Here is an 11,147-nt window from a genome sequence, read left to right on the forward strand (position 1 = left end):
TAGTCTTTGCAAATGAAATACATAGATAACCACAAACGACGATGATTGGCCAAATGTAGTCAGCGCGGTGAAAAGCAACATGTATCACGTAACAAAGCCGTCAACTGAGCGATGATTAATACCTCAATAATGATGACACTATGAAATTTTAATATCAATTAAATTTATAATACACAGTAAATAGTTGCGACATGAAAACCATTTACTATCTATAGTTACTAAACAATGAGAGAACGTTATTGGGCCAATACGTGGATTGCCGATCTACTGGTTTGGTTTATTCTAACAACAGATGTCATCATCCACGCGCGACACTTACATAACAACTTGCGACGTCCATCGTGACCGGTGTTGGGAAAACATTTTTTGACGCGATAAACAGGTGGGACATCTGTTTATTATTGTTCTGAAAACTTGTTTTTGTAAAACGTTCTATTGTGTGGATGGGTTTTCTGATATTTGGCTAAACTGAATGGTACGTTGAAGCTGTTTTGTTACATTGGCAAGGTAATCTTACTGTCTCAGTCAGATGTACAATGGTGTCTGTTTACGTTCTGTTGTAACCTATGGTTGTAACTAACTGCATCGTCATCAGCAGCCGATTTTACTGTAAATGGTCATTTGTAATGGTTAGTGTAAGTTATCTAGGACCGAATTAGGCAAAAATATATTTATATGATTATGAGCTAGTCTGCTAAAGAACACTAGTACGTTATATTGTCACATCACATGCCTTCAGAAATCATACTAATATGCTGATTTATAATCAAGGTTTGAAATACTTGTGCTTCTTAATATTTTTTTTCTATTGTGCTGCTTAAAAGATTGTAAAACAAATATTGTTTTCAACATTGATAATAAATCAACATATTAGATATATTAGCACTGAAGACTGGAGTAATGATGCTGAAAAATCAGCATGACAAAAATAAATTATATTTTAAAGTATATTAAAATACAAAACCATTATTTTAAATTGTAATAATATTTCCCAATATTACTGTATTTTTGATCAAATAAATGCAGGCTTGATGATCATAAGATACTTCTGTCAAAAGCATTAAAACAGTAATGTTGTATTATAAATATGTATTACCGGTAACAGGTGATGATGGCAGACCTTGGACTGAAGGAGGGGAACAGGGTTCTGCTGATATGGACTCAGCCATCATCTTCGTCTGCACTCAAGGAGTTTGCTGAAACTATTGGCTCTATTGTTGGTAACCAGAGTCTAGTGTCTTTGGAGAACCTGGAGAGACTACAACTTTGTAAGTACACAGACTGAGACTTCCAAGTGATAAACTAGTATTATTCCTTTAGTTAAAGAATTAAAGGAGTCATTCTCCTAAAATGTTAACATACCTCATATCTGTCTGTTTTAGCTTCAAATGCAGCTTCAAGTTATGACTGGGTTCTCTCAGGCCTTCTGGCTGACAGCTCACCCGTCCACAGTTCTGAAATGCTGGCTGAGATCGCCAGAGTGATGAAACCTGGAGGGAAACTTGTGCTAGAGGAGCCAGTAACAGGTATCGAATTCAGAACGCCATCCTCAAATGGATTGAATCAATGCTAACAGTTCGCCTCATAACGTTTCTTCTCAGGTTCTGAAGACAGTAGTGTGAGGACCGCTGGGAAACTGATGTCAGCTCTTAAACTGTCTGGATTAATGTCCGTCACAGAGGTCAGCATTCAGTGATTTTATGAAGTTGATTCAGTGTAGGACCTATTATTTTAATAATAATTTCAAACATTTTTGAGATTACCATTTATTATTCAACTAATTAGTAGTAGACATAGTAGTAGTTATAATAGTCATGTTTATTATTGTAATAAAAACTATTTAAAAAAGGATCACATAAGTAGTTTTGAACTAGCCTGAGACTTTTTGAAAAATACAATGAGCAAATAAAAAGTGCATTCAATTCAGATGGTCCTAAAGTCTGCATAAACTAAAGTGTGTTTCATTTTCACAGGTGAAGATGGAGCCGCTGAGCCCCGAAGCAGCCGCTGGTCTGAGAGAGCGCACAGGGTTCCAGGGAAACACGCTTTCAAGGGTGCGAATGTCAGCATCTAAACCTAACTTTGAGGTCGGATCCTCGACGCAATTGAAACTTTCCTTTGGCAAGAAAACAACTACGACAGGTCTGTGGTTGCAACACAAGGCCAAAATTGACCATCTGGTCAAATTGTGCATGATACCGTTATTCAAAGATAGATTGATTTTGCAATTTAACTCTTTCCCTGCCAGAGTTTATTTAAAAAAGTTGCCAGCCACCGCCGGCTTTTTTGATCATTTCCACAAAAATCTCCACTTTGTCAATGGTGGGGAAGCATTGTGTTATAATTACGGAAAATTCAGTCAGTTTTCCCTTTTCAAGTTTTTGAGTGATGTTTCATGTTGATGTATCAATCAAATAAAAAGGGGCAAATCAATGCATTCACAATACTTGATTTCTGCAGAGAAACCCGCTCTTGATCCAAGCACTGCACAAAAGTGGACGCTATCAGCCAATGATATTGATGACGACGATGTGGTATGTAATGATCTATTCAGTCTTGTGCCTTTTGTAAAGTACACATACCCAACACGTTGTTTTGCTCTCTAGGATTTGGTGGATTCAGATGCACTTTTAGATGCTGATGATCTGAAGAAGCCTGACCCGTCCTCCCTCAAGGCTTCCTGTGGAGATGACTCCAATAAGAAGAAAAAAGCCTGCAAAAACTGGTGATTACCTCACATTAAACAACATATAAAGCTGTAAACATTGTATCCATCTACTAACAGGACCATTCTTGGTCTGTAGCACTTGTGGTCTTGCTGATGAATTGGAACAGGAGAGTAAAGCCACTCAGAAAGCCAGCCAGCCCAAATCAGCCTGTGGAAGTGTATGTATTTCTATCATTAAATCATTTCTTTGTACTTGGCAGTTTTGTATAAACTAGGACTTATGTTTCCTCTCTAGTGTTATCTGGGCGATGCCTTCCGATGTGCCAGCTGTCCATATCTAGGCATGCCTGCCTTCAAACCTGGAGAGAAGGTTCTGCTGGCCAACACTGATATAGCTGATGCATAGACACTAGATAGATAATTGAGACAATATTACATTCCATTATGATTCTGCAACATCAAGACCCATATTAAATTTCCATCACCGTTCACAGAGTGTCATTTCTGTCAATTGAATTGAATGGTTCGGTTGTAAACATCTCTCACCATCAGATTTGTAGTATTTAAATATGTCAAATAGTATTCGCAGAGATCACAGGCTATGTTGGAAATATGGATTATTTCTCATCTTCAAGTCTGTTTTGAGTAAAATTTGTTTTACTTGAAAATCCAAAGCAGTTTGCCTTCTGTATAGTGTAATGTGATTATTTTAAGCTAAAATGAAATGCTTAATAAAATTTGTTAAAGTAATACATGGATTTTGCCTTATATATATATATATATATATATATATATATATTCACATACACTGCCAGTCACAGTTGGAACGAATTTTGTTGATCATCTCCTAACAAGGACAAATATTATGTCTAGGTAGATTAGATGATAAACAAACAATCAGTTTTCAGTACGTACGTGGGATAGTTTCTTACTGTGGAAAGTGTAAGCATGAGCTATACATTCTATTTTACACATAAGCAATGTTTTGCATGTGTATATAAGCTCAATCCTTTACTGAAGGCATGATGGGGTGAGAGGAAGGAGAAACAGAGGCATGACGAGGTGAAGGAGGAGAAAAATAGAGAAACAATTTACAGCTGGCTTGATGGGATGCGGGGATCGAGAAATGGGAAATCATATTATCTGATACATGTATATAAATAATAAATCTCTTAGCTAAACTAACTGGTGTTGCTTCTGTGATTCAATAATAATGGGGAAAAGCATCATGGGACTTGTGTAGTGCCATACAATTTGAACTGTTACCATATAGTATGTAATCAGTATGAATCTGCAAACGACACAGAACAATATCTCTGATCTGATGTATTAAAAAGTATTAATACACATCAGATAGTCTAGATAAGTTACAAAATCATCACTACTGTAAATCTAGAAGTTCACAGTCATTAAAAGTCTTTGGATAAGCAATGTCTTGAAAAAAAAAAAACATTAACAACTGATGACCTAGTTAATTTGAGTCTTGAATATTGTCATTGGTCAAGGTTCGGTGACAGAAGTCCATTTTAATGTCACCAGTTTGAGGTTCAAAGGTTAAATTGTAGGAAAGATCTTCGCTTCCATTCCCAGAAGTTTCCCTCACAGATCTGAAGAAGAACACTCCTTGTTTCCGGTGTGGGTTCCATACACAAGCTCCCTGTTAAATGAGGAAAAAAACAACATTAAGGTGAATAGGTCAGGAGAGTGACACTTGATTATTACAGTCTTATTTGAATTTCTATTTCAACTTCATTGAGGAACTGAATGCAGATATTGTTTGTACAATAAACAAGATAAGATTTAGCAAATACCTCTTCACTGACAGGCTTGGTTAGGCCCAAGCTTACGGTGATGTCCTCAGTCAGCTGATACTCCATCCAGAGAACAACACCATGACAGCGTCCTCTCCTGAAACATCAGTATCACTCAAGAGCACTGCTGTTGTAGCTAGCATCACATATTCAATATCTATTAGGGGTGTCATTTTATAATATAAATATATATATATATATATATATATATATAAATTACTGCTCAAAAGATTGGAGTCGGTAAGATAAAAAAAAAAAAAGAACGTTGGAGTTCAGGAGATTGTCTTGACCAGGACCACACCCCTAAATGCATTGAAGCAGCTGCCATGTGATTGGTTGATTAGATAATTGCACTAATGAGAAATTGAACAGGTGTTCCAAATAATTTTAGGAAGAGTGTATAATGCAATATAATAATAGTTGTAATATGTTCGCTTTACCCTGTGAATGGCACCGTTCCCTCGCTGTTGATTGGTTGCTCAGGAACACATTGTGTGAAGTCAAACGTCATGACTGGACGTGGTTTTGTTAGGGCACGACAAGGGTATTCCCAAAGTGGGTGTGGCTCTGCCTCCCAGGATTCACGGAAATCCAAAGATCGCTGTGTTTTGAGTTAATCGCAAAAGCACGTTAATCAACTACATTCGAATTTCATTGTAATTGTTAAATTCAAGAATGAGTTCAGACCAAAAACCTGTAAGTAGTACTTACCTGAATCATCTCATCCATAGGACTGACGTCAAAGCCCTCGCAAGTACCGCAGGGAGCTCGGATTCGCCACAGATCCTGATTAAAAAAAAAAAAGTATAATATCATTTAGTCTGCAAATGTATAATACAGAAGTTCGTATATCCGACATGTATCCAAAAGAAATAACTGACCTGAAATTCAACAGCGGTTATGTAAAGTGTGGCAGCCCGAGGCAGGATGGCAGCGTTGGGCAGAAGCAGCTGGGCAACCGCGGTGCGACAATACCAGAAGAAAAGAGAGTGCCACGGAAGAAGACTGGTGCTGAAGTAGGGCTCTCCCATCAACACGGAAATCTGAAGGGAGATTTCAAGCTGCATTTATTAAATCAAAAACAGTAATATTGTGGAAATTGTATTACAAATTTAAAATAACTTTTCTATTTTATTATATTTTAAAATATAATTAATTTCTGTGATGGAAAGATGAATTTTCAGCATCATTACTCCAGTCTTCAGTGTCACATGATCCTTCAGAAATCATTCAAATATGTTGATTTGCCACTCAAGAAACAATTCTTACTATTATCAAGGCTGAAAGAAATCTTTAGGAACATTATAAATGCCTTAACTGTCACAATTGAATGTATCCTTGCTAAAATATGTGATAAAGTCAGATTCCGCAGAGCCTTCAAATCAACAAATGCATGTAAAGTACATTTATAGTGGGTATCATGATCAGATTCATTTAGTTTGTACCTGATTTCCTTCTAAATCAGCTAATGAGAGGTGCTCTGGTCGTATTCCCAGCAGCTGTACACCATGCTTCAGTGAGTTAGTATGTAGCACCTGTGAGCAGGAGATCAAATGTTTCAGTCCCAATCCAGTCTGAACTCATGTAGGCAATTTTTTTTAGCTTCAAAATCTCACCTGTTCAATCACTTGCTTTGCCATTCCAGAGTTTTCCAAACTGAACACCTGAAAAGACAGAAAGTAAAAAAAAGAATCATATACAGTAAGTTCTGTTTCAAAACTTAGTAAGCTGCCTACCAAGGCAGTATTTTAAGGCATCATAGGGATGCTTTCAATGCTACATTTTAAGACAGCACTATTTATCCTTCACAGAAAACGCAAACCCAGAATACAGAGATTATTCCTGAAGTTAGCTTAGCAACATGCTAACATCAAACTGTTGTACACTTTAATTTACTTAAAATGTATAATTTACTTGTTTTATATAGGTTATTTTCACTTAAAACAGATAACAAATATTGCATTGTTAGCTTAGCAACAAGCTAACATCAAACTCTATTAGACAATTAAATTGAAAATAGTGTAGTTGCTTATAATTTACTTAAAATCTATAATGTACTCAATAAAAATAGTTCAGTTTGACTCAGAAATCATTTACCTAATATTGCATCATTATCTTAGCAACATGCTAACATCCAACTCTACTGAAATAACAAATATTGCATTGTTAGCTTAGCAACAAGCTAACATCAAACTTTATTGGTCAATTCAATTAAAAATCGTGTAGTTGCTTATAATTTACTTAAACTTTATTAAATACTCATTAAAAATAGTTCAGTTTGACTCAGAAATTATTTACCTAATGTTGCATCATTAGCAAAATGCTAACATCCAACTCTACTGAAATCAACTGTGATTCGTGTAGTGCATTGAGCTGCTTATTGTTTACTTAATTTAGGCTACTCTCTAAAATAGTCCATTTTCATTTAAAACTGATTATTTACCCAATACTGAATTGTGTTAGCTTACTATCATGCCATCATTAAACACAGCTGGTCAATTGCAAGGCATGTGGCGTATTGCTTATAATTTTATTTAATTATGAGTTCCTATGATGCTGCCTCAGAAGTGTAGGGAGAAGGCAGATCGCCAGGTTTTAAAGCAGACCTAAATTTGTGAATCTTAACACTCAAGCAAAAACTGACCTTTTTAGATCCAAGCAGATGAGCAAAAATAGGTAACAGGCTCCCATCACTGACAGATAAACACACACTGTCCGGTTTCAGAATCTGCAAGCATACATGGAAACACATTAAATTATGAGCCATCGCCAGAAAGCAGCACTTCAAGCTCACGTGGAAATCAACAGTGATTGTAAAAGTATAACTCACACTGCGTAATGCGTTCACATAACTCTCAGTCCTCTGTTCGTCGTTTAGTTCCCCGAAGCGAGGCCTCGTCCAGACCAGGTGGGCCTGACAGGTGCAGCATGGCCGAAACTGCGCCACTTTGACAACATTTTGTTCACTAAAAGACAGAATGTCAAAAATATAATACCGTCTTCCTCATAGAGTTTTCCGTTTAAAACAGAGGGCATGTTGGAAAGCATTTTACCTGTTCGTTAGGTCGTACCACAGACTATAGTCATCATGGGAGACGATTAAGCTCAACTCTTCTCCTTCTGAAACATTCTTCTCTGCAGGGAGGAAGTAGACACTCTGCATCCAGTGATCCCTCCACTGTACATCACATGATGCAAGATATTATCAAATATATTTATACCAAGTCAAAGTAATACAGTGTTCGTATTAGAAGGGCCTCTTCCAAAGACATTCCACCCCAAATGTTTATATTTTTGTAAATTAATACTGTAATTTTAAGCATTGTGACGTTCAAAAACTAATGTCATGTAAGATGATTCTTGATATTCGCTCATTAATATAAGCAGCTAAGCACCAGTACTTACAGGGTAAGTTTGAGGGTCTGAATAGGTCCAACTAGGGGCCATAGTGCACACAATGTTGCCATCAGGGTCCATGTCGATGTCCCACCAGGATAAGACTACCTGTGCTCTTCCACTGGTCTGGGCCTTGAACTGTACTGAGTAGGACTGAGTAGCACTGCTAACCAGCTTGCTGAAATCAACACTAGAGTGGAAAAATACATCAGTTAATTACTCAAAAAAAAAAAAAAATGATTCCATTTTAATTTAGAGAACTGAACTGCCATCCAAACTTATACCTGAACATGGTGCAGATGGGCCCGAGGGGAGTGAAAGACTCTGGAGACACCTGGCTAAGCTGGATGTCACAGACAGAGGGCGCTCCTGCACACTCCACTACAGCAGATGAGGGCAGCAGTTTGTTCCCATCCACCTCTATGGGTTGGATCTGTGACCATTTCCACAGCATATCCGACTCCACCAGCTGGGAATAGACCGTGGCACGGTGTGGCACAGCTTCACAACCTGCCTGTGCCAGTGAGAGCAGCAGCATTAAACACTTAAAAGACACAGCAACACATATAACTGCAATTTTCAACTGTATTTATTTACCTTGACAAGGTGTGTGTGCGCATGTTCATAGCTGGGTAACGCGCCTTCTCCGATCAGCTCTGTATCAAACAGCTCTGTGACAAGGATGTTTGCTCGTTCTTGCATGTCTCCATCTGCAGATACAAGCTCAATTATATTTGCAAGGCATTCAAGGTGATACAAATGAGGTTGCCCATCACAACATTTACACTATGACACTCAAGTCGCTTATGTATGTTAAACGCATGTATTCATATCCACACACACACATATATACACATATATTATATATATATATATTTCAAATTAATTTATAATATATATATATTTTTAAATATAATCTTAATATTTCATCATTTAAAAATATACAAAAATAAATTATATATATATATATATATATATATATATATATATATACACACACACACACATTTATATAAAATACACACATATATAAAATAAAACAAATGTAATCCAATATTACAATCATATAAATATCTAATAAAATATTATTTATGGAATTGGAAAGTATTTAATATACAACATTACGGAGTCCCACACGTGACATGGGGGTAAAAGAATGTATTTCGCTAACATATTTATTTGTCCGCATGTCATTATGTATTAAAAAATGTACAATATATAGAATTTACAAATGATAGGTATATCATTTTAACATTTTCATAAAATATTTATCATAGAAAAAAATAGTATACTTTAATATCCTATATTTTAATACTTCTTGAATTCTGCTGCAACCAAGCAACATTCATAACTGTTATTATCAGTTTTATAATCACTACTATAGAACACTAATGCACAATACTTGTTGGATCCACCTGGACAATAAATATAATGATTGTTATCTAACCTGGTCCAACCGTAACTTCTGTGGAGTGTTTGTTGATGATCTTGATTTTGTCGGAGAAACCGTTCCTCTCCGTGATGGAAGTGGCAGCCTGTGCCATTGGCTTAAACACCTGTGTGGTATTCACATTTTTGTCTTCAGCCAAATTCCATCTTACTTATCGACATTCAATACATCAGCATTAGTAAGTACCTCTATGGCATAGCAGTAGTCGGCTCCAGCTGTCACAGCCATCATGGATAACAGACCTGTCCCGGTGCCGATGTCCAGGACCACCACCCGTTCACCGCGGGCCTTCACTCTGCTCACCGCAGCCCGAATGCCTCGGTAGTATTTCTCATTCTTAGGAACACAAAGCAGAATGATTAAAATGTATCAAAGTTTCTCTATGTTTAAACCCACATCATATCAGTCCATATACTTTTGGAAAATGTCAAATGGCAAAAAATGAAAATTCTGTCATGTCATTCTGATTTTCTCGTTTACGTGGAACATGAATTCAGTGCAAAATGGCCTTCATTATAGGAGCTACACTATTTTTAGAACCATTATTTTGATTAACAATATTTCTTTATGTAATTGTATTACGTGGATGTTTGTGTCCAACAACAACACTCACTCTGTCTTTATCATGGAGCATATCTGCATAACAGGACCTAAGTAGGAGACACACAAACCATTATAAAGTGATGACCAAATAATTTACCCCCAGTCTCATGACAGGATAGCACATGACTACAATTCGATTAAGTGTAATGGATATTCTGGCACAGTTACCGACCGACACGTCCACGTGTTAGATCAACAATAGCAACAAGTCACTGTCTAGAATTATCACGTCGTTTTGTAAAGTTTACTTTTTGGAAAAATATCATAAATTACTTCTACATAAAGAGGCAAATATAATTTGCTGAGTAAGTATGGTTATTATGTTACATGAGATGGATTACACACCTCGCAATCTCCTGATGGTAATCATACTCCTCGCTTTCCTCAACCCAGTCCAGCGCTCCGGTTGTTGGATTTGCACGACCGCAAAAGGTCTTCATTGTAATTTCAGTCTTAAATAAGCACACTAAAGTATGAATGTTTTTGTACCATAAATGTCTAGATCGTTCACAAATAGATTAATACAACATGATCTCGCCGGGCGCGGCCATGTTTTTTTCAAAAAGTCACGCCCCTCAGATCACGTGACCACATAAAGCTTCTTCCCTTCAACCGTTGCCAAAATTAATAGGCTACTTTTAGGTTTATCATTTTAATGTTTTGTGTTTAATAATGAAGAAACAGCTCACATATTAATCAAAGTTGCGATTTTAAATCAAGGCAGGTTATTGGCTGCCCTTGTCTTTGAAATGTTGGGCCCAGAAAGCTCTTTAAAAGCGTGTCTTGTTGTTGTTTGTGAGTTTTGTAGCGTGATTCCCTTCTCAGAATTCCCTTCTTTTTTTGTAGATTGTAAAGCAAATGTTTGTGCATTAAATTTAGATAATAGCCTGATCAATTGACAAATCATTTTTCAAGCTGATGGTGTTGAGTGCAAACAAAGAGGTTACTGCCTCTAAACATATTAATCGAAAATAATCCCTTGATACATGTTTTTATTATTATAATAATTATTATTTCTCTTTTATTTCTCAGTAGCCTGTTTATGCTCATGTCTCAAAGCAGTATCCTATAAATGAAAACGTATCCACAGGTCCAATAATATCTACAAATACTAATATGGCTGAAATAATGTCATAACTAAATAATGTGTCATGGTACAGTGTTATCAGATTGTTAATGGTACACTATATTCATCATGTGCCATTGCTTACATTGTTGG

General features: G+C 36.5%; 2 protein-coding genes across 5 annotated transcripts; one reads left to right on the forward strand and one right to left on the reverse strand.

Annotated features, from left to right (window-relative positions):
• The first annotated feature begins 243 nt into the window (after positions 1–243).
• Positions 244–3,418, forward strand: ciapin1 (cytokine induced apoptosis inhibitor 1). Of its 3 annotated transcripts, none has more exons than XM_039647961.2 (9): positions 244–382; positions 1,106–1,268; positions 1,383–1,526; positions 1,602–1,681; positions 1,974–2,142; positions 2,461–2,534; positions 2,607–2,725; positions 2,805–2,886; positions 2,964–3,418. In XM_039647961.2, the coding sequence occupies exons 2-9, from the start codon at positions 1,109–1,111 to the stop codon at positions 3,072–3,074; spliced, it is 939 nt and encodes a 312-aa protein (XP_039503895.1). In that variant the 5' UTR covers positions 244–382; positions 1,106–1,108; the 3' UTR covers positions 3,075–3,418. The 3 variants fall into 3 exon arrangements, with proteins under 3 accessions (XP_039503895.1, XP_039503894.1, XP_039503896.1); XM_039647960.2 differs by lacking the exon at positions 244–382 and adding an exon at positions 404–475; XM_039647962.2 differs by lacking the exon at positions 244–382 and adding an exon at positions 490–507.
• A 561-nt stretch (positions 3,419–3,979) lies between these two features.
• Positions 3,980–10,517, reverse strand: prmt7 (protein arginine methyltransferase 7). Of its 2 annotated transcripts, XM_039647958.2 has the most exons (17): positions 10,274–10,517; positions 9,939–9,975; positions 9,512–9,661; positions 9,323–9,431; positions 8,473–8,585; positions 8,160–8,389; positions 7,885–8,065; positions 7,533–7,657; positions 7,310–7,445; positions 7,124–7,207; positions 6,096–6,143; positions 5,925–6,014; positions 5,361–5,522; positions 5,191–5,265; positions 4,920–5,080; positions 4,480–4,576; positions 3,980–4,325 (listed from the first exon to the last, which is right to left on the reverse strand). In XM_039647958.2, exons 1-17 carry the CDS (start codon positions 10,366–10,368, stop codon positions 4,140–4,142), a joined length of 2,079 nt encoding a protein of 692 aa, XP_039503892.2. In that variant the 5' UTR covers positions 10,369–10,517; the 3' UTR covers positions 3,980–4,139. The 2 variants fall into 2 exon arrangements, with proteins under 2 accessions (XP_039503892.2, XP_039503893.2); XM_039647959.2 differs by lacking the exon at positions 9,939–9,975 and having other exon boundaries at positions 10,274–10,413.
• Between the last annotated feature and the right edge of the window lie 630 nt (positions 10,518–11,147).

Source organism: Pimephales promelas, chromosome 25 (genome assembly GCF_988280905.1).
Source record: "Pimephales promelas chromosome 25, fPimPro1.hap1.1, whole genome shotgun sequence".
In the NCBI taxonomy this organism is placed as follows: domain Eukaryota; kingdom Metazoa; phylum Chordata; class Actinopteri; order Cypriniformes; family Leuciscidae; genus Pimephales; species Pimephales promelas.